The sequence below is a fragment of the Camelus ferus genome, chromosome 34 (assembly GCF_009834535.1).
Source record: "Camelus ferus isolate YT-003-E chromosome 34, BCGSAC_Cfer_1.0, whole genome shotgun sequence".
Taxonomy (NCBI): domain Eukaryota; kingdom Metazoa; phylum Chordata; class Mammalia; order Artiodactyla; family Camelidae; genus Camelus; species Camelus ferus.
Window position 1 is genome coordinate 13892503 of NC_045729.1, and position 23434 is coordinate 13915936.

Genomic DNA, 23434 nt, shown 5'->3' on the forward strand with positions numbered 1-23434 from the left:
CAAATACGAACTCCCTCTTGCAGAAAACGGTTGCCAGGATTAACTGCAAGTGTACCAGTGGTCATGGGGATTTTCATGGATCTGAGCTATTCCATCCATAGTCCAGATCACAAATAAGAATGAAAATCTTCTGGTGGAAATATGACAGGTAAGCCAATTTCAACATCTTTCATTCGTTCTTTTACTTAGTCCCTACTTTATACCAGGCTCTATTTCAAGTGCTAAGAATACCAAACTGCACAAAATACAGAAGGTTCCTGCCACCAGGGAGCTCACATTCTAGCAGGGAAATACAGACAGCAAGCAAATAAGTAAACTCTGCAGCAAGTCGATGGAGGTTATGTGTGCCAGGGAAAAACAGGCAGGGAAAAGAGCTGCAGTGCTAAATAGGGCAGTCAAGGAAGGCTTCCCCAAGAAGATGCCATTTAAGCAAAGACCAAAAAGAGATGATGAGTAAGACACACGGTTATCAAGGGAGGATGGTGAGGCTATGCAAACCTTCCACTCAAGCTCAGGGAAGACAAAATGAAAGGACTTACCTTTCAAAAGCGGCTGGAAGGTTGGAATCTCTTGCAGCTTGATGACATCGGGGTCGTTGCTGACATTCCGTGAGGCCTGGGAGCCCTGAGCGACAACCACGATGTCATCCATCTTGGCTCGATGCTTAGCTGGAGAAGGGGCCACTGAAAATAGTTACACTGCTCAGGTGTTGCATGTGGGTTAGCCACCTCTGCCTCGCCAAAGCTGTTTTCACTGTAGTCATTTAAAAAACGTTTTTAACACACACACGAATGCTAACTGTAGTTACCCTGCACTGGGGGCTGAGTAGGGGGGATGAATTATGGAGGACCTCTGTTTTCTATGGCATTAAAAAAATTCTCAAACTTTATAGGAGCTTAACCATACATGAAACTTTAAAAAAAAAAACTTTTTTTAAATGAAAGTACTGGGGATTGAACCCAGAACTTTGTGCACGCTAAGCATGCACTCTACCACTGAGCTATACCCTCCTCCTGCTTTTCTAATTCAAAGTATTTTATTGTTGAACACACAAAAGAATAAGTAAATTGTTTTTAATTTCTGCTTCTTTGAACCTGCTGACGTTGGTCCCCATTTCACCAGTGAGAAAGTAAGGGTACGAAATTTAGCTGTGACTTGCGCAAGGTCAACAGGGCCAGAAACAAAGTTAGGAAAGGAGCCAGGGGTTATGGGTTGTTGGTATACATGGCCCATCCCTGTGACGCTTCGGTTGAAAGCTGTGTAGCCACCGGAATCACAGCCAGCTGGGTATGTTTAATCCATCCTTGCCACTGGGAAAACAAAAACCCTGGTTCTCAACCTGAAAGGATGGTGCCAGCTTCCTCGCCCTATAAAGATACAGGGCAGAAATAACCAGTAGGTCCACTGTAGACTGAGGCAAAATTCAGAAATTTGCAGGACTGCTAGAGAGGCAGGTCAATTTCAGGACCCTAAGCCGAATGTGATCCACTTAGAGGGAAGTGATTCAGACTATCCAGGACTCCCTAGACCAAGCTGTCCTCTGCTCCCAAACATCTTCCTGGTTGGGGCAAGAATGAATCTTCATTGTTTCACACTCTAGAAAGTAGAATTTGAAGGCTCATCAAAATCACATTTCAAAGGTTGACCCAGATTTGCCACAGAACTACCCTGCCTCCTGGAGACTAATGTCTCTCGTGGCATTCACTGTTTTAGAATCTCAGCTACTTTCATTGCTCTTAGAGAAATCTCTTAGCCTCTTTTGGTAATTCACCTACTGTTTTACAAATCCCAAGCCAGAAATCTTTCCTGCTACAAATTAAGTGATTCTGCCTTCCCCAGACCCCAAGGGAAAATGGACTTTACTTAGATCCTAGCTAGCCTCTACCAATTGTCTGTAAAATGAGGCTACTCTGAGGATTAAACACCAACACATGTAAAGCACTTAGGGGAACAGGCAAATTCTAATCCACACTACTGGGTAGTCTTGGTTAGTATGCTCCAGTACTGGTTAGAGCCCATGCTGTTGGTTAGTAGGTGAGCAAGCCTATTAAAAAGACGCCATCACTTCTTCCCACAAACATGCTTCTGGCCTGACAGAGACAAGAAAGTAAGGGGTAACAATTATTAACTGCATTTGTTATGACAGATACTACACTCTAGACCTTCGAAAGAAACTAAGAAAGTAGCAAAGCTAGCAGATGCTGCTCACCATTAAAAGCCGTCCCAATCTAGCCCCCAGAATGGCCAGAACTAGTCTTGAAGCACACATTTCAGCGTGGAAACCAGAAGGTCCGTTAGCTTCTACATTTCTAAATTACAGATCCTACCAGAAACAGAGCAGTCCCACGACCAGGGCTCTTTTTAGGCCCCCGATATAAGCCAATTTGGATTAGCAACTCCAGAGCTTATCCTGGCAAAACCAGTTGTCCTAGGGTTTGGTGGGTAACAACAACAATAGAAAGCAAATGAGCGTCAATTAATCATCAGCTGTTTTATTTAATGAGCGCTCACTCTATTAGGGCAACAATAATCCATTCCTACATCAAACTCGGAGAGAAATCTAAAAAATATGGGCGAGGGAAGAACAGGGAAAAACACCAGAACCTGCCTTCCTGGCCAACTTCCATTTTAGAAACGGAGCTGAGACACCTTCCGATGGGAAGATGCGGTTTCTGGACACGTTCGCACCCAAGAGTTCAAAGCAACTGTACACCTGTCACACATCACTTCTGAAAACGAATCCCTAGGACCCATCCCCTGTGTGACCCAAATCTTAACTGTCAGTCATTAATACTAAAGCCAAATATTAATTAGGTCGTCTTTCAAAGAATAGGCTGCAACTGGGAGAAACAGCTGTTTTGAAAATAAATAACGCGGGGCGCCCACGCTGGCTTAGCCTGCAATCACGGGCACTCATTTCCATCAGGGGAATCAAGGCTGGGACAGATGGTGACTTCTTTTTTTTTTCTTTTTTAATAAAAAAGCAGGTGAGCGGTTTTCTCTTTTAAGAAAAAAGCATTGTGAGGGCTCTCTGGGCGTTCCTGCCCGCGGGCCCCAGTCCCCACCAGGCTGAGAGGCAGCCCGCTCCGCAAGCAGACAGGGCTGGCTGGAGGAGGGTGGCAGTTGGGACACCGACCTGAGGAGTTCAGATCGTTGGGTCGGCTCTCGGCCTCGGAGCTCTGCTCACTGCCCATGGTGCCGGCAGCGGTGGCAGCGGAGGAACGGTGGAACGGGCGGTGACCGCTCCGGCGGCGGGGCGGCAGGGCAGGGCCAGGGGCCCGGGATGCGGAGGCTACCCGCGCCGCGGTGCGAGGATGGCGCGCCCAGCCCACGCGGGGCGCGGGCGGCGGGGGATGGGGAGGCCCTATTTGGGGAACAGACGCGCCAAGAGGGGCGGCGAGGCTACACGCTGCTCGCCCGCCTTCTTTGGGGAAACCCAAGGGAAGGAGGCGGGGGAACGCCCGGCATCACCCGCGCCCGCGACTGGCGGGCGGCGCCGCTTTCACTCACTCGCTCAGGCACCGCAGGGTCGCTCCTTCCGGGACGCGGATTGGCGGCGCCGCCTGCGCGCGGCCGTCAGTTCCGGGTTAGAGGGCCCCGCCCCCGGCCAGTGGGTGGGCGGGGACACTCGCTCCGGAGACTGCCGCGGGGTGGTGCAGTCTTAAAGGGCCTGACCGCCTCAATGCCAGAACCGCCCCGAAGGGTGAGCCGTTTTCTAGCGTAATGTTGTGTCACCTTTAAGTATCATCCACACATTAGGCATTTTATCCCTAGGGTCAGAACTTTACCAAATGGCGTTTTGGGAAGGGTTGTTTCTGTGTTGGGTTTTTTTTTGTATTTATTTTTCTTTTTTTAAATTGAGATATAATTGACATATAACATTACATTAATTTCAGGTGTGCAACATAATGATCCTACATTTGTATAGATTGCGAAATTGTAAACTCTGTTTTACAAATGGGAAAAGAGAGGTGCTAGATAGACAGGATTGGAATCCACAACTGTCTGGATGCAAAGCTCCTGTTTCAGTTCCAAAGCTAGGAGTTTGGAATTGGACGACTATAGGAAAAAATACTAGGCGGTGAAGGAAGGAACTGGAAATGAGAGAAAAATAAATAGAAAATGCTGATTCATGTGTTAGGGTGAGTGTGCATCTTCAAAGGCAAGTGGATGCCCCAAGTCTAGTCACTTTCTGGGGACTTCGACAATTACCCACAAGGCATTCTGAAACTAGCAAAGACAAGAAAGAAGTACAGGTAAGGTAAAACAGAAACTTCCAACCTAAAAATGCATTCCCATCAAGGAGTTGGGGAGCTCTGGGGTTCTTAGAACTTTGAAACTCACTCTATATTGTTTGTTTCACAAAATTTCAAGCAAATGCCCTGAGATTTTATATATATAAATATAACCTCAGAAATGAGTGTCAAATTGATGAAATGACTTTTAAGTCCTTTCTACTCTACCAAATCACAGGCATTTCCCCTATTTTAACTCACTTCATTTTCAAAGCAACCCTGATGCCCATAAACAGGTAACTTCCTCATGGTCACGAGGTAGTAAGTGGTGAAACGAGGGTTTAGGGCTGTCTGATTACAAATCTCATGGTCTTTTCTCTACTCACCATTACAATACAGTTGTCCCTGGGTATCCACAGGGGACTGGTTCCAGGACCCCCAGCAGATATCACAATCTACCAATGCTCAAGTCCCTTACAGGTGGCCCCTCTGATTCCATGGGTGTAGAACCTTCCAGATAAGTACTGTTGAGAAAAGTGCAAATGAATGCAAATTCAGTATTTTGTGGGAATGTGAAGATAGAACTAAAAACTGCCTGAGAGATCAAAAGAGTCTCCTAAAAGGTAATGTTTGACTATAGTCTTGAGGTTTATATAAGCCACCAGGCTGATGGGACTGAAAAGGGCTCACTAGGCAATGTGTGCATTCCCTCTTGGAGAGCCCTTGGCTCTTCTCTCAGTTGTGTCCTTTGGGGGGGGGGGGGGCGGTGAGAGAGGAGATAAAAGGGGGAAGAGTAAGTCATATTCTGACTCTTATTCCCCCTCTTCCACCCCAAAGTATATTTATCTTAGGTTCCATACTGATGTGATGGTGATTTTTATGCCTCCCTTTGGATGGCCTCTATACTAACAATTGAATAGATTTATAAAGGCCTTTCACGTATACTGTCTCATTATGACCTGCCTAAAAAGTAGGTAACGCTTTACTAGTTTTACATAGAAGTTAAGGGGTTTATTCTTGATCACACAGCTAGTAAGTGATAAAACCAGGATTTGAGTTTTTTCTAAAACTCATCATGCCTCTGTCTACTCCAGACTAATTCCTCCTCCCGTGTCTTCATATTGCTGCGCACTCCATCCAGCCAGTCTCCCAGGCCAGAAATCTGGGTAGCCTTCCCACCACACCCAACCAGTCACCAAGTCTGGAGAGCATCTCTCTTTAATTTCTCTTCTCTCTCCATGCACTGTTCAGGGACTTCTCTCATTTCCTGGAAAACAAGAGGCCTCCAGCCTCACCTCCTCCAATGCATCCTTCGTGTGACCGGCACAGAGAATTTTCTAGAATTTTAATCAGGTCCTGGACCTGTCACCACCCTACTAAAAACTTTCAATAATTCCTCATGGCTTCAGGATAAAGGTTAAAATTTAGCACATGAGAACCTTCTTGCTCTGACGCCAGCCTCTCTCTCTGCTCCTTTCCAAACAGGCAAACTTCATGCCAGTCAGGATGAAATTCCCTGAATAGTCACACTATTTTCTGTCTGGAATATTCAGCTTTTCTCTCTCCATCTAGGTAACTGAGCTTCATCTTTCAAGATTTAACTTATGGCTGAAAACTTAGGTCCACACAAAACCCTGCACAGAGGTGTTTATAGCAGCTTTATTCATAACTGCCAAAACTTGGAAGTCACCAACTTGTTTTTAGGTGAATGTATAAACCAACTTTGGCCCAGACAATGAAAAATGCAAAGACATGGAGGAAGTTTAAATGCATATTACAAAGTGAAAGAAGTCAATCCGAAAAGGCTACATATTGTATGATTCCAAATACATGACATTCTGGAAAAGGCAAAACTATGGAGATACTAAAAAGTTTCATGTTTGCCAGGGTTTGGGGCAAGGCGGACAGATGAATAGGTTGAGCACAGAGGATTTGGGAGGCAGCGAAAATACTCTGTGTGATACTATAATGGTGGATATGTACCATAATTCATTTGTCCAAACTTGTAGAATGTGCAACACTAAGAATGAACATAAGGTAAACTGTGGACTTTGGGGTGATTATGATGGGTTAACGTAGGTTCATTCATTGTAACAAATATACCTCTGTCACGGGGATGTTGATAATGGGGGAGGCTATGCATGTGTTAGGGCAGAGGCATACAGGAAATCTCTGTACCTTCTCGATTTTGTTGTGAACATAAAGGTTCTCTAAAAAAATAGAGTTTAAAAAAAAAAGAAAAGCTTGAACTTATGTACCTCCTCCCAGAAGTTCAGATTAGATGTCTTTTTTGTGAGCTTCCTTAGTCAGCATCTTCTATTATACATAACATGCATTCTTTACACAGTCAATGATTTATGTGTCTCCTCCATTGAATCATAAGCACCTTGAAGGTAGATTTGTGTCTTATCGATCTTTAATTTTCCATGCAGGTGCTTAATATATATTTTCTGAATAAAATACTTTTAAAAAATGCCTCCCCATAAACTTTTTTTTCTTTTTCTTTTTGGAGGAGGTAATTAGGTTTATTATTTGTTTTTTAACAGGTACTGGGGATTGAACTTAGGACCTCATGCATGCTAAGCACATGCTCTACCACTAGAGCTATATCCTCTCCCTTCATAAACTTCTAAGTATCAGAAGAGGAATTAAGAATCTCTTCAGCTGGTGAGGTGACAACGGATATAACTTCTAATTTAAACACCCAGATCATATGAATAGAAAACTTTTCATTAATCATTATTTTTATCCATGTCCTGTTCACTGTCATAACTGAAAAAATAATATAGCACTTCAATGAAAACAGATTCATTATATCAAAACCTTGAATCTGAAGTTTCTAAGTAGAGAAAGGGCTACTTAGCGCCTAGCATGGGCGACCTGTGAAAGGGGAATTCAAAAAAATGTGAATTCTCTCTGCCCTGGACCACGGACCCCGGACCCTGGGTATCAGCTGCAGAGAAAAAATGTACTGAGCACACCAGTCTCTGGTTGTATCAGGGAAATTACTCCAATAGGAATTCACTCTGGAGTTTCTTTTGCTTTGGTAACTCTTCAAAACACAAATTTGTAACATCATTGTAATTCAAGAGCAGGTCATCCTCTGGATACAACTGGTAGAGTTAGTTTCACACAATGGACCATTGTTCACAGACATCTCTGTCAACAAATGTCTCCTGTAGCTACCGGTTTAAACAAGAGCTGATGGCTGGCAGGCATAGAATAATAATCTACAGCTGCATTGTGCCTGAGGTCTGAAAACTGTTTCACACCAACCAAGGTGGAGATACTGTGAGAGGTTAGAACACTTAGCCAATTAAGTGTCAGTGGTTTAGTAATGTTGTGCCTGTTCTCCTGTATATGGGGGTGGGGATGGAGCAAGCATTGATTTAGAAACATACTTCTGAAACCTATGTCCTAGTCCTTCTCTTCCACTCATGCAATCAACAAATATATTTTCGTTAAATATTTATTGTGTAACTATTACATACCAGGTACTATGCGAAATATTAGGGATAAAAGCTTAATTATAGATACACTGTTTTCATCATTATTATCCATACCTATAAACAATAAATCCTGCGGAATCCCAAACGCCTTCCCAGAATCTTGACTTGCATGTTTAACTCAAGAATTGCCAACGTAATTGAGGACCCTCCATGCCTTGGACAACTGAAATAGGATTCTCTTAACTATGTCCCAGATGGAAGGCAATGTAAAGTCTTGAACATGAAGAAATTGTGTTCAGTGGTTGCCTCTGGGGAGAGGAATCAGACAGAGAGACAGACTTCCCACTGTGCAAGCCTGTCTGGGAGATACTGTGGTTCAGTTCCAGGCCACTGCAATAAAGTGAATGTCGCAATAAAGTGAGCCACACAGATTTTTTGGTTTCCCAGGACATACAGAAGTTATGTTTACATTATACCTTAGTCTATTAAGTGTGCAAATAGCATTATGTCTAAAAAAACACCATACATACCTTAACTTTAAAATATTGCTAAAAAAATGCTAGGTATCATCTGAACCTTTGGTTAGTCGTAGTAGTAACATCAAAGATCACTGATCTCAAATCACCATCATAACCAATATAATGATGATGAAAAAGTTTGAAATATTGTGAGAATCACCAAAAGGTGATACAGAAACACAAAGCAGGTAAACGCTGTTGGAAAAATGGTACCCAAGGACCTGCTCCAGGTAGGATTGCCACAAACCTTCCATTCATAAAAAAAATTCAGTATCTGCTAAGTGCAGTTAAATGAGGGATGCCCGTACAGTGTACATTTTTGTACTGTTTGACTTTCATCGTGGCTGTTTGTCCTGTTTTCTGGCCTCCGGGAAGGGAGAAGGCGCAGCTGCAGACCCTTGGCACCCACGAGGGTCGCGCTCCCGCCCCCGGCGGTGCCCACAGCCCTGGGTGCCCAGAGGACCAGCTGCAAGTTGCTTGGAAGCAGCTCCAGGTTGCAGGTCGAGAATGTGCCCTTCCCCCTCCGGCAAACTTTCTGGCCGTTGCAACGGAAGCAGGAACTCGGGAAGCATAAACCCGGAGCCGGGCGGGAGCTGCGGATCCTCCCGCGCGTCCTGGCCCAGCGCCGCCGCGGCTCCGCCTCTGCGTCCCCCAGCGCGCAGGGCTGTCCCGCACGGAGAAGGGCAGCAGGGGCCCATCCATCCTCCCACCACCAGGTAAAGGCTCTCCATCCTCCCCTCCAGCCCTCCGCGGGCAGCGTCGCCATCTGCGGCGACAGCAGCTCCCCGTCCCTTCCCGGGGCAAGGCTCCCCCCGCCGCTCGGGGAGCTCGGAGAACCGGGCTGGGGCGGAGGAGGGCTGACCGGGATGCTGGGGGCCGCGCTACCCCGGGGAGGGTCTCCAGGCAGGGAAGCCGCTGCGGCTCCGCGTCGCCATCCGCAGAGGCAGAACAGTGAGCGACGTACATTTCCTCAAAGGAAGGGAAAATTTCCCATTTTCTCTTGTATGATTTGTCTCCTGTATTCATCGAATCTGCTAATTGTCTAATACTATGTATTGTGTGTATACGTTATAAACATCTTGATAAGTTAAGTTAGATTATGCTGTGAGTAAAATAACTTCCAATAATTGACCAAGGTATTACAAGTACGCGCCGGTGACTCCAGTTAGCAAGTGTTAAAGCTCAGGTGTTTTCTCCCCCTCCCGCCTGTATCCTTTTACCTCTCTCTTTCAACAGGCGTCAGCTTGACTTTGGACCTTTAACGCCTAAATAATGATGGATTAGAAGAATTAATTTACCTAATAATTGTTGAGTATCGTTCACGAGATAAGCTCTTATGGACTGCTCGAAGTCCAGGCGCGGTGAAGATGCTGGTACTGAACACACTGCTCCTCTCCCTGCATACCCTCACACAGGTCCGGTTTCTTTGCAGGAGACTCTTAGGATCCGTTCAAAGTCAAGTGTTGGCCTGGTTCTTCTCTTTTGTTCCTTTTTTTTTTCTCCAGTAACTAGAAGAGACTTGGGAAATGGGACAGCATAAGAAGTAACTTGTGCCAGGGTTCTTAACCTGGGGAGTCCAGGGGCAGTATTCATAAAGTCCGTGAACTTGGGTGGAAAAGGTTCCCCCACTCATCACTAAATGCAGTGTAGCTTTTCCTTTAAGAGGCTTGCAGGCAGAAGCCTCAGTAGTAGCAGTAGTAGGGTAGCTCTTACTTGCCGCCAGGAGAAATCACAGAGATTTCCATGTCATGTTACTCACTGCATATATCTCAAAATCGTCACATTCAACACTGCTTCAAAATTAACAGCAATGATTAGGTGACTACTTGTTATTTATGACACATTGTTTCTCTTTTAACTAAAAATGGAGCTAACGATCTATCTCGTAGGATTCTTGTAAGGATTAAGTATCACGATAAATGCAAAGTGCTTAGCATAAAGAGTGGCATGTGAGCGACATAAACGTCACTTTATTGTACTGTTGTGAAAGTTGGACGTAACTGTTAGCAAGGAAGGTGTTAGACTTCTGCTCTATTACCATATACTATTTTTTAAAGTGTTTTTATGATTTTTCTTTTACTAACCAAAGTCTACCTGTTTATATTAGGGTACACCCTTATGTTGTAGTGCTCTGTAGGTTCTGACAAGTGTAATGACATGTAGCCACCATTACAGCATCATATAGAATAGTTTCACTGCACTAAAAATCCTCTGTACTCCACCTGTTCATCTCACCTCCTTCCTCCACATAACCACTGATTTTTTTACTGTCAATGTAGTTTTGCCTTTTCCAGAATGTTGTATAGTTGGAATCATACCTTTTACACTGCCTTCTTTCACTTAGTGATATGCAATTCAGGGTCCTCTTTTTTGCTTTTTATATGTAGGCCTATGACCCATTTTGAGTTAATTTTTAAGGTCTGTGTCTAGATTTATTTATTTATTTTAGCCTGTAGATGTCCAATTGTCCAGCACCAGTTTTGAGAAGACTATCCTTTAGCTCCAGGGAATTGTCATTTTCCTTTGTCAAAGATCAGTTGACAACATTTGTGTGGGTCTATTTCTGACCTTCCTATTCTGTCCTATTGATTTATTTGTTCTTTTGCCAGGACCACATTGCCTTGATTACTGTGGTTTTATACTAAGTGTTGAATTCAGGTAGTGTCAGTCTTCCAACTTCGTTATTCATTATTGTGTTGACTCTTCTGGGCCTTTTTGCGATTCCATGTGAACTTTAAAATCAGTTTTTTGAGATCTGCAAAATAACTTGCTGGGATTCTGATTTTAGGACTGTGTTAAATCTGTAGAGCAAATAGGAAAGAACTGGCATGTTAACAATATTAAGTAGTCCTACTGATGAACATGGACTATCTGTCCATTTATTTAGATCTTCTTTGATACCTTTCATCAGAGTCCTAAAGGCATAGTTTTAAAATGCTTTGATGGTTGTGTTTCGGTACAACTATGTTCCTTTGTAATCCTGTATGCTTCATTTTATACACTTGAAAACGTATCAGAAGAGATCCTAAGCATCACAGAGCACCAAAGGGTTCATGACCAATAAATAAATAAACAAATAAATGATAATTCTGCTCTAGGCTGTCATTTAGTGAACAATTTGTATTCTGGAAATATGGGACTGAGTGGGTAAGGATCGCTTCTGGTGTGGTCTTGCCAGTTTAACATTTGGATTGTTTGTTTTTTCCCCCTGGAAGAACCAGCTTACCAATTGAATTGGCATCATACATTTTCATGACTTTCGTATTTCTAGGAATTTCAGAAAGAACAGTTGCCCTTACACTTCCCTTCAGCTGAGCTAGAATATTCCCCTTGCTGACGAGCTAATTCTTGGAATTAGATTATTGGAGTTACTTGCCTCTGATATGACACTGGAAAACAGGCAGCAACAAGAAAGGCAGCCTCAGGTTCCTCATCTAGAAAATGAGGAAAATAGTAGCTTTTTTGCAGAGCTGGTATAAGAATTAACTAGGATAATATATGTAAATTTCTTAGTGCATTGCCTACACCCAGTAGGTGATTTAAACATGCTAATTGTTGTTAAAGAGAAAGGAAATATGTCCAAACCAATGATCACTGCTTCATAAGTGACCAGAGATTTTGTGTCCGTTTCTCTCTTGGTTAGGAGACGCAAGAAGAGGAAGGATTCTAGAATTGAAATGCAGGCATACTGTTTCTACCTCTTCTTTCATAGACACAAAATTTAAGCACTGATGGGATAGTATATCTGTGGGTGCTAATTAGCTCTTTGCCAAGTTTTTACTGAAAGGTTGCCTAAATCTATTAAAAGTGACACCAAAAGTAAAAATACGTGTTTATTTCTATCCTTTAAATTATGAGTCATTTATACTGACTTGAAGGAAATGAATATATCTTCTCTAGGTTTGTTAAAAGAAACAAAACTCATTGATGATTTCCTGTTTTTGTCCTAGAGAGAAATTCCATCATCTGATCAATCTTCCTGAAGCAAACTAAGGCCAGAGGGAGAGTTATCAACCTTTGAAGACGAAGACTAAACTGAAATTTAAAATGTTCTTCAGGGAAGGATGGAGCCTGACTTACACTTTTGTCATAATTTGTTCCCTGAGGCTGTCCACGAGTCAGAACTGCCGCACTGAGAGTCTAGAAGACGTTGTCATTGACATCCAGCCCTCCCTTTCTAAAGGCATCAGAGGCAATGAGCCCATACGTACATTAACTCAAGAAGACTGCATTAATTCTTGCTGCTCAACAAAAAACATATCAGGTAAATAATAGTGCCTTGGCAACTCTTTATTCCCTATGTTTTGTGACAAAAGTAGCTGGTTGATGTGGCTGAAGAATTTGTACATAGTGATTCTCGATGGGGTAGAAAGGTGAGTGTCAGAATCACTGAGGAATGTTCCACAGTGTGCCCTCCCCTCCTGTAGGATTGAACCAAAGTTACTGATGAGTGTGTGTGTGTATCACTCAGTCTGGGTAGAAAAAGGATTGTCATGTTCTGTAGGCATCTGAAATACTGAAAACAAAAATCCTATTTAAATGCTTCGCTACTGGGGGTAGGGTATAGCTCAGTGATAGAACACATGCTTAGCACACACAGGTCCTGGGTTCAATCCCCAGTGCCTCCATTAAAAATAAATAAACCGAATTCCCTCCCCCTGAAAAAAGAAAGGACTCTGGAGGAAAAAACAAAAAATAGCCCCCCCACCGCCAAAATGTAAAAAACAAAACAAAAACAAACAAAAAAGATACCATGTGTTTGCTGTCAAGAGGAAAAAACCCTTCCAGGGTCTTCTCAAATTGAGCAGTGTTCTTTTGGGCACTATGGAAGTAGTTTATGGAAATCGTAGCAATTTCATTGAAATTTCTAGTTTTTCTTTCAATGTTGATATCAACATTTATGTGAAATAGAAACATCACCTGCAGATAGGGCTGAACACCATGCGAGGGTTTCCTGGCAACGTGGGAAACCTTGCATCTGCCTTCAGTTCCACGGCGGCGGGTGTTCAGTAAGCAATGCGGGTTTGTGGCTTTAGTCTACAAGCAAAAGTACCGTTACTGTTACTGCTTTCCTGTAAGCAGAGGTAATTGTGGGTCTCAGGTAATGGACCTCAGACTTTTTCCTCTTTTACCGAGCATCGGTTTTTAACTGTTTAGGGCCCAAAAAGGCACTTTGATAATTTGCCTGTAACCACAGACTCTAGAAAAACACCCATTAATACAAAGCACACAAAAGTTCGCATACAACTTGGGGACCTTATCAACCCTTCCTTTGATCTAAATGTCCCCAAAACTGGTATGGCAGAATTCTCACATTGCTGAGAAAGGAAAGGTAGGGTCACTAGAGTAACTTTCTTGTTCCCCGTACTGGAGGGATGACAAGATAAAACCCCTTTACGGGAGCGAACTCAGTCTTATTTCCCATCAGGGGAGTCAGGGTTGATTCCTAACCATTGCCTGATTGCAGGAAGTGATGCTGTGGGAGGCCGACTATGCCATTGCTTTTCCAGCTTTATTGAGAGATATTTGGCATATAACATTGTGTACGTTTTAGATACACAAGGTGGTTATTTGATACATGTATGTATTGTGAAATGATTGCCGTAGTAAGGTTAGTTAACACGTAGTTACCTTGTGTGTGTGTGTGTGTGTGTGTGTGTGTATGCCCACATACCTACCAGAAAGACCACACAGTTCTTAATAATTAGCCTATATGCCTCTTCACCATCAACCTGACCCAGGGCATACGATCCCTCCAGGGTCACAGAATGTGAGACCACACCAGATTGCAGCCAAAGCCAACTACCTCTAAGCCATGATGAACAGGGAGAATGATTTCTATTGGAAAGAAATATTTCTCTGGAAATATTGAAAGAATACACTTCTATTGAAGAGAAAAAGAAGGCAGAAATCAAAGTTCAGAGAGAAAAGTGAGGAAAGAAGGAAAATAGAAAAGCAAAAATGATAAGAGCTGAAATTCAAAGAAAGAACCAGAAGAAGAATGGCACTGATAAAAGGAAAAAAACAGACTTGGCATTCCTTACACTACTCAGGTCCGTTGTGGAAGGAGGCATGATCTATATGGGGCTAAATTTACTGACGCCTCCCAAGAAAGCCAGACTCATGGCTTCGTAGGTGTCTACAACGCCTTCAGGAGGTAAGAGATACGTGAAACCATTAGGGTTAGATCCACTTCTTAAGGTCCGACTCAGTAATGAGCTGTGTAAAGACTGCTGAGTTAGTATTTCTATGTATGGTTTGATAAATATTTTAGCAAATGGAAGGCTTTGTTCTAGAGAATTAAATGTGTGAGTAAAAACATGTTTTGTCAAAATTACCTTAGTTTAGATGGTTAAGCCCAAAGTCTTTAAAAATTGCTTTCAGTGACTAAACTAAGGAAAAGGAAATGGCCGGCAGGCAGTGAACACAGAATAAATGAAGTTCTTCCTGCTCGCCTAACTCTTTCGAAAACTCTATTTCAAAATAATGCTTATGAAACCTTTTGTTGCAGGAGACAGAGCGTGTAACCTGATGATCTTTGACACTCGAAAAACAACTGGACAACCCAACTGCTACCTGTTTTTCTGTCCCAGTGAGGAAGCCTGTCCCCTGAAACCAGCAAAGGGACTTAGGAGTTGCAGGATAATTAGAGGTAATCAAAACATCATTCTTTGTCTTTCGGGATTGGAATTATTTAAGGATATGGTTCATGTGAACAGTTTTCTATAAGAGTCTAAGAAAAACTACTGGAAAGGGTCACAGGTCTAGAGGCACAGCAGAAAAATCTCATGATTTAAAATTCAATTGATGCAACATCTTTTTTTCTTCCCCCAGTGAAAGACTTATGAATGATAGTGTTTTGTTTTGTTTTTTGTTTTTACCTTCATAAGATACAAGGCACAAGACCTTTCATGAAAACATTTTGAAACACCTCTTTAGAACCATGTCAGCATCTCTGGAATAAGAATACAGGTCTCCAGGTTGACCATTTTGAAAGGGTTAAGACCCATGCGAACGCAATATATGAAATCCCAGTATGTTTGTCATTAGGTTTCATTTGTTGTGTCATCATGTTATCTGAAATCAAACTCCCTGGATTTTATTATCCAGCCCTGAAGGGAAGCTCACTTAAGAAGTATTAATTGAGAATCTACCATGTGCCATATTCTGTGCAAGGCATTGGAAATACAGTCTCCACCCTTTGCTCAGAATAGAGAAAATAAATAACTAAAAACAATATAATTATTTGGATATGTCTTGGTGAGATTCGAGCTTGTTAATTCTCAGGATGAAGTGCTTTCAAGTATCAAGTTTGCTTTTATTTAAATTTGAGGAAGTTTTTGTCCTTTTCCCCTTAGGTATTAATGACATTCTCTTTGTCCATTTACTCAATAAGCAACGAATTTTATTTAGCATCTCCTGTGTGCCAAACGTCTTTTACGCCCAGCGTCTTTACGCCCTAAGAATACAAAGATACGACACTAAGCATGAAAAACAAGGTTCTCACTGCTGGAACTAATGTTTTAGGAGATAGAGAGACAATAACTTTAATAAATACATAATCAAGAAAAATAGAGTCAAGTGCTGTGCAGATAATTGAGCTAAGATGATTCGATAGTCGCTGAAGTGGACTCTCTCGATCAGGTGATCAGAGGAAGCACCTGTGAAGAAGTAACCCCTAAGCTGAGATCTGAGCAGTAAGGGGCCAGATGTGAGAAGATGGTGGAAAGACCATCCAAGCAGAGGAAACAGCCTATTCCAAGATCCTCAGGCAGAATGGTTTTGGAGTGTTTGTTTAAGCCATGTAAAGAGTGATACGCAAGAAGTAAGGAAAGCGGCAAGATCACATCAAGCTTTGTACGGAGTATGGAGTTTTTATTTTAGGTGTGTGATGGGGAAGCTCTAGGAAGTTTTCCAAGCAGGCACATGGTGTTTTAAAGGTGATTTCTTAAAGCTCACCAGGACTGCTTTCTTGGGAACAGACAATGACGCCGCAGCCAGAGGGCAAGTGGGAGGACTGGGTAGGAGGCAGGGATGAGATCCAAGTGAAGGGCGGTGGCCTTAGGGACCAGGCAGGTGGTGGAGAAAATGGAGGGAAGTAATCCCACCAGCTGTTTTAGAGGTAGCATTGACAGGGCTGGCTGCTGGCATGGGTGCAGGGAACAAGGGAAAAAGAGGAGTGAAACTGAGTCCTCATTCATCCTTGAGCATCTAGATGGATGCTCCTGAGCTGGTGAAGGTTGGAGGAGAAGCGGTATTAGGGTGGGAAGGGAGAGTATAATTGGGGTTCTCTGGGGAATAATGCTGCCCAGGGTGCCCGGACGCTGACTCCGCTTTGCCCCCTGGGTAAGGCTGTGTCTGAGTTTTGTTCATGAACCAGGAAAACCTGATGTACCAAACATTCCCTTAAACAGGAGCACAAAGCACAGATTGTTTGTGTTAGATCTCCTTAAATAGTGATCCAAGCCCAAGTATGAAAAGACTGGCAGATCCGGTACCCAGTTTCCATGTTGCAAGACGGCAAAGTGCTGGAGATGGGTGATGGTGATGGTTGCACAACCATGTGACTCTGCTTAATGCCCTGAACTGTACTCTTAAAATGGGTTAAAGTGGTAAAGTGTATGGAATATACTTTACCACAATTTTTAAAAATAATGTTTAAAAAAAGACAGTGGCACTGAACAAATCAGGCTTCTGAGAACACCCAGGATCTCGTTTGGAAAGTGTCTTATTCTCCTCCTGCCCTGCCTGGGATTCACACTGGCTGGTGCAGCTGCCCTGACTGTGGTCTTTCACGTCTGTGTATCATCTTGGCTAAAAGCATTAGGACCTGCAGTGCTGTGTGGATGTGGCTTCTTGCTGTTCCTTTTTTTCTTTTTTTTTTTTTTGTCACCTGGACTATTACAGAGCCTATTTATACACCCGGTGGGGGCGGGGAGGGTGGTATCCAGCAGGAAATGGACATCCCGGTCTGAGTTTCCAAAGAGGTCAGGGCTCATGACACCAATTGAAACGTTTGTTCTCCTTTAAGAGCAGGTAGAAGTTTGACCTTCACATTCTGCCTCTATTATCCCTTCTCACTGCCTCTTCTTTCTCTCCTGTTCTTTCTTCCACTGTCAGTGTGTATGCCCTTTGTCTATCATCTATTTCACAATTAAAGCAGAATATTAATTACAGGTCATTTAATCCAGAAATTCTACATCCATAATATCTATGCTAGAGAAGTTCCTGATGTGAAGCTGCTTATTGTATAATTAGTTTAAAAACTGAGAACTAGAAGCAGCATAAATGTACAACTGCCAGAGAATGGCTGGGTATAAAGTCTGATGAATCTGCGGGAGGGAATACGATGTAGACATTAAAAAATAAGTTTGAGGTGTAGAAATAAACAAAATTTCACCTAAATTCCAGGAGGAAAACACCCAATTGTTTTTCAACTACATAAAAAAGAAAAAATGTAACTTCAGATGTACAGAAATGTTAATAGTTGCTGAGACATAGTGATAGAAATTATAGTTGACTTTATTTTATAATTTTCTTCATACTTCTCTAATATTGCTTTAATAATGCATGTATGAAAGAAGGAATGGGTGGTAAAGATTCTCTCCAATGGGAATGGGAGAAAAGGGAACTTGGCATGCCCATAAACCTTTTAAGGGCGAGTGTGAAGCTAATGAATGAAGTGGAATAAAAGTCGAACAGTTCTTGTGTCAGCCACAAGGGGGCACCATCAGCCCAGAGCAGATTGATATCCACGGGCAAAGTGGAACCTACCCTGGACTTCGTGTTTATACCTACAGATGTTTACAGCTTGTTTGGTAACTTTATTGATGAATCTGCTCATGTTGATAGATTGAGATTACCCCATAAAGTGTCTGCCTCCTGCTTTGAGTGAAATTCTATGGATACCTGTTCAGTGGTTTGTTTCCAGGTGAACTCTATTTCCTATAGCTGATTGATCAATATTCATAGACTGAACGTTGGAGAGATGATAGTGTGCTTGGTTCCTTCTGTAAAACCACTGCGGCTTGGCATTATTTAATTTTTGTTTGTTTGTTTGTTTGTTTTTGCAGCTTGGTGGGCTGTCATTTCCACCAAGGACCAGAATAGAGAGATTCAGAAATAGAATAAATTGAAAGTCTGTTTGTACAGCTGGTTTCCAAGTAATAGTCCTAGTGAAGTCACTTGAAAAATGAAACTCGAAAGAAGGGTTGAGGGTACAGGACTGTTTCCATTTCCTTCTGTGGGTCTTCTGTACGTGACTGAGAGAAAACACTACACCTCAATGACAAAGATCAGCAGGCGAGGTGAATGGAGCAGGTGTGGCGGGTCCCCATGTGGTCCTAGGCTCTTTGCCAGTAGCTGAATCTTATCACGACATGGGACTAGCCCTAGCTTTGCTTTATGTGCGAGCTTGCATTCTTGAGGAAGAAAACAGCTGTTTTGGTCATTCTTGTCAATGACTTTATTTTAAGTTCTGAGTTCTCACACATCACAGAGCATTTACTTAAATCCTCTTTAAAAAACGAACTTTAAAATGAAAGACGTTGAGTCCTGCTCTTTTGAAAAATATCTGACATCACCTAAAAATATGGATGCTGCTTGTCTCATGGTGATGCCACGTCTACGAATGTGATGTCACCTGCAGAAGAAACTCCTTTTCTTCAGCACTGTTGGAGGAATTTCAGGCATCTAAATTCTGTTTTAGAGTGGAGTGTCTCAGAGCATGTGTCCACAAACATTTTCTGTCAAGGGTCAAATAATAAGTATTTTTGGCTTTTCAGGCAAGTCTTTCAGGCTTTGTGGGCCACATGCACTCTGTCTTACCTACACACACACACACACACACACACCCCCACACCCACACCCACACCCCACATCTTCTTTATCCATTTATAGCCCTTATAGTAGAGACAGCCACAGACAATATGTAAACCAATGGGCATGCCCATATGCCAATCAGATTTTTTTTATGGACATTGAAATGTGAATTTCATATAATTTTCATGGTACAAAATATTATCCTTTTTGGTTTTTTCCCCAATCATTTAAGAATATAGAAACTACTCTTAGCTTGCAAACCATACAAAGCAGGGTGGCAGGCCAGATTTGGCCCTCAGCCCATAATTTGCTGACCTGTGTCCTAGATGGATTAATAAGTGACAGTTCTAAAGGACCTGTTAGTGGTATGAAGCTTAGGGGGTAGTCAAAGATATTACAAATCTGAAGTTGCCTCTGGATCTATTCGTTAGCAGAGGGGAGAGTGAGGCGTCGAGGGGTGTTGAAATAGTATTGCAGCAAAGTGTGTTACCACTCAGTGTTACAGCTCAGTGTTATAGCTCAGTTGTGACAGCAACCTGGATCCGGGCGAGAGACCAAGGAGCACTTGGAAGGTTGGAGAACTCAGGTTTATTACACCAGTGGGCCCAGAGGAGTTAACACGCCAAGCTCCGGACCCCATCTGTAGGTTTACACAGGCTTTTATAGGCTACCAGTCTAGACTTTGCAACATTTTGTAACACCATATGCAAATAAGGTATAACAAAGGTGACTAAGAACAAGCTAATTAAGAACATAAGGAGTGAGGGAAATGGACAAATCAGGAGTAGGTCAGGGAGCCAATAGATTCTTAGGGATAAGTTCTGCTTTCCTAGAAGTAAGCCATTAAGTTTAAAAAGCGAGATGATGCTGCTGGGCCAAGGAACCGAATGGTGCTGGCAGGAGGGTAGTGGCCCTGCCTGGGGGTCCTGCCGTCTTTTTCATGGAGCTTCCCACCTCAATAGAAAAGGGAAAAGAGAACAGGGGAGAATGAACCAGGAAATGCTAGGAAATTCCTTTGCTTCCTTGCTTGTGTTTTCTGCAGTTCTATTCTAAGTGAAATGATTAGCCGGGTAGCAGAGTAATACAGAGCAATTCAAATGACCTTTCCCTGCCCTGGTTTGCTTTAACTAGCCTTTTCGGTTTGAGCTGTGATGAATGGCATGTGTGACAGAGAGCAAAATTGTCAACTTTCTCACGCAGGAGGAGGATCTGAAGCTGGTTCCTCCTCAGCAGGAGTTGGGATGGTGTGATTTTCTGCCCTTTATGTCAGCCACGTGGCCGTTGTGATTTCAAATATTGGTCCCATGGTCCTCAGAACCTAAGATATTGGCTCTAAAATCATAATCTTTAGGGGAGGATATAGTTCAGTGGTAGAGTGTGTGCTTAGCATGCACAAGGTCCTGGGTTCAATCCTCAGTACCTCCATTAAAATAAATAAGTAAATAAATAAACCTCATTTTCTCCCCCCTCAAATAAACAAAAAACCAAAAAATAAAATGTATATATTTTTAAAACCTGAAATATTATGCTGTACACCAGAAATTGACACATTATAACTGAGTATACTTAAATTGAAAATAAATAAATAAATAAAGGGTCAAAAGGAAATCTCTCTGATTGCCTCTCTCCCCTGAGTGCAGTAGTGAAACCGGTTTCTTCACTGAAAAATGTCATCAGCTTTTTGCTGCTGTCTTGGCCTCCGTGCCCTGAGAGGGGGAGACCAGGCCTTGCAGCCCCCTCCTCCTCCTCCTTGTGGAAGGCCAATCACTGGGACTCAGCTTCCTCTCTTCCTTGTCCTGGGGCCTCCCCACCCCCACCCCTCCCCGCCCCTACTGGGCTATCTCCCCTGGAGATTACTTGCTTCCCTGGCTGTCACCGCAGTCCCAGCCGGCACAGCCCTCAGGAGCCCGAGCCTCACACCGACGTTCTCTCTGCCGCCCTCTTCCGGGCACGTCCCCGGGGCCCGCTTCCTTCCCTGGCCTTGGCCCCTTAAGCATCCGCAGCTTCCTAAACCTCTTGCTGGCCTGTGCTGAGCTGCTCTTAGCGTCTCTGCTCCCCCCTCCCACCTCTTCCTCAATTTGCCGGCTCCTCCTCCACACATTTGTCTTCTCCCCTGTCCCATCACTCCAGAAATAAACCACAGCGTCTCAGGGGAGAGACAGAGTCATCAGGTTCTGACTTAGCCACGTGTAGTTTTCCATTTTGCCCAACGAAATGCCAAGTAGCAACAGTTGGAACAAGCTGATACATTGGTCTTTTTTTAACCTACCTTGGCGAGGACGTATGGAAGTCTTCCTTTTCTTTTCTTTCCATTTTCAGATTTTCCATCTTTGGCCAGAACTGATTTGCCAAGCCCACGGGTAACCCAAGAAGATTCTCTCTTCCATGCAGGGTCTCTGCACACCATCACTCCCACGCCCCCTCCGCTGGCAGGTTATTCAAAGCCCACTATCATATGGAGAGATTCATTTTCTCAGAAGTTTGGCTCCTCGGGTCACGTGGAGAAACTACTCAAGATTGATCAAGCGAGTCCACAGATGCCTGTTTATAAAGAAAAAGGCCATTCTCAGAATTCACTGTCTTCTTCAGAACAAAAATTAGCTCCCCTTCTGCCTGGCAATGTGACAGCCTTCCCCACCACAGTGGCAGTCGCTTCTCTGCACACCATCCCGGCCGCCCGGAAGCCCACGTTTCTGCCCGCCCCCAGTGCTGGAGTGATGCCTTCGGGGCCTGGGGTGGCCACCTCCGCTCCACCTGCAGCCAAGGTCACCTCCCCACCTCCCACAGCTCCCGTTTCTGCAGTTTTGCCCCGTGCTGTGGTTCCACCCCAAGCTAATGGGGCTGCCGCAGCAGCTCCGACTTCCCTCTTTGGGGCATCGACAGACTGGAAAGGCCCAGCAGAAACGGTGCCCTTTAGAGACATTTCCAACCTGACCTTGAACACAGAGGGTGCCCGTGAACCTTCTCCCTTTCCTTTGTCAGATGCAGATTCTTCCGCAGCAAATACAACAGCTTCCCAGGAAGACGGGAAGACCGGTCCAGGCGGCTCCCCCCAGAGCAGTGTTCCAGAAGGTCATCACGGCCTTCCGTTTGAAAAGTGGCTTCTCATTGGGACCCTGCTCTTTGGGATTCTGTTCCTCGCGATAGGCCTTGTCCTCTTGGGCAGAATGCTCTCGGAATCCCTCCACAGGAAACGTTACTCCAGGCTTGATTATTTGATCAATGGAATCTATGTTGACATCTAAGGAGGAAATCGGAGATCTCTTAACTCATGTGGCTGCTAGTAGCCCAAATGCAGCGAGTTTCTGCTCACTTGCTCATCTTGGATTTTTTTTAAAGTATTTTGAAGGTAGGCAGACGCCTCCTACCACTTTCTTTTTGCTTTTTCTTTGGTGGGGGGCAATTAGGTGATTTGAGCAATCTGTCTCTAAAATACTAGCTGAAAACAAAGCTCTACCTAAAGTAATAAAGAATAATTGCCACATAAATTGGAAAATGACTGGCTTTTTACAAGGCAAAATGGTTAGGACTCCTAGGCTCCAATGCATTAATATTTCTGGTGCCAGATAAAGTCGACTGTTTATGATATTAATTCTAATGGATTTACTTTCCTTTTTATTTGAATTCCAGTAAAACTTATTCCAGATGTATTTCCTTCCAATTAAATATTTGAATAAATCTCTTGTTACTTAGTAATGTTCTTGTAAGTGACGTGTCCAGCTGGATAACTTTAAATTTATTACCATCAGCAAAATGATTAAATGATGAAAGTATGTGTTCTAAGCTAAAATGACAAATTCCTCCCTTTTCCCATCAGTGAGCAAAGACGTTCCTTTGGGAGAATTCTAGCTGAATGTTAATCTGCATGGAGACAGTGATAAATGAATTCTAATAAATGGCCAAATCTACTTTGGGTCTGTCCTAGTTAACTATTTTTTTTCAAAAAAAAGTGGTTTTTTTTTTTTAAAGTTAAGTAAGTTTAAAATGTAACTGTTATTTATAAATCATCATCTAGTCTTGACCAATAGTCAATTTTGGCTTTATTTGGAATAACGTTGGAAATAATAGACAGCACTTAAAAATTACAGGCAGACCTCATTTCATTGGGCTTCATTTTATCACATTTTGTAGATACTGTATCCTTTACAAATTGAAGGTTTATGGCAACCTTCCTCAGGCAAGTCTGTCAGCACCATTTTTCCAACAGCATTTGCTCACTTTGTGTCTCTGTGTCACACTTTGGTAATTGTCACAATATTTCACATTTTTTCGTTTTTGTTCTGGGGAATCTGTCGTAAGTGATCTTTGGTGATACTACGACAATTTGCTGAAGGCTCGGATGGTTAGCATTTTTTAGCAATATTTTCAAATTAAGCTATACATTTTTTTAGACATAATGCTGTTGCACACT

At 43.1% G+C, this 23434-nt stretch overlaps 2 protein-coding genes across 6 annotated transcripts in view; one reads left to right on the top strand and one right to left on the bottom strand.

The window, feature by feature from the left end:
• The window catches only part of BORCS5 (BLOC-1 related complex subunit 5), a 68636-nt gene extending 65005 nt beyond the window's left edge, over positions 1–3631 (bottom strand). The window contains exons 1-2 of one of the 4 annotated variants that reach the window (XM_032473122.1): positions 3137–3504; positions 540–683 (exon numbers count right to left, since the gene is read on the bottom strand). In XM_032473122.1, coding sequence (XP_032329013.1) covers positions 540–683; positions 3137–3194 — 202 coding nt within the window. In that variant the 5' untranslated portion in view covers positions 3195–3504. The other 3 variants (XM_032473124.1, XM_032473123.1, XM_032473125.1) reach the window with 3 other exon arrangements.
• Positions 3632–8703: 5072 nt separating this feature from the next.
• Positions 8704–22931, top strand: MANSC1 (MANSC domain containing 1). Of its 2 annotated transcripts, none has more exons than XM_032472898.1 (4): positions 8704–8918; positions 12153–12466; positions 14714–14854; positions 21415–22931. In XM_032472898.1, the coding sequence occupies exons 2-4, from the start codon at positions 12250–12252 to the stop codon at positions 22266–22268; spliced, it is 1212 nt and encodes a 403-aa protein (XP_032328789.1). In that variant the 5' UTR covers positions 8704–8918; positions 12153–12249; the 3' UTR covers positions 22269–22931. The 2 variants fall into 2 exon arrangements, with proteins under 2 accessions (XP_032328789.1, XP_006192189.2); XM_006192127.3 differs by having other exon boundaries at positions 8712–8918; positions 21343–22931.
• The last annotated feature ends 503 nt before the right edge of the window (positions 22932–23434 follow it).

Excerpts from the sequence above, each read along its gene's own strand:
- MANSC1 (XM_006192127.3), top strand. The coding sequence starts at position 12,250 with ATGTTCTTCAGGGAAGGATGGAGCCTGACTTACACTTTTGTCATAATT. Across the intron at positions 12,467-14,713 it reads CTCAACAAAAAACATATCAG|GAGACAGAGCGTGTAACCTG; the intron begins GTAAATAATAGT and ends CTTTTGTTGCAG. Across the intron at positions 14,855-21,342 it reads GAGTTGCAGGATAATTAGAG|ATTTTCCATCTTTGGCCAGA; the intron begins GTAATCAAAACA and ends TTCCATTTTCAG.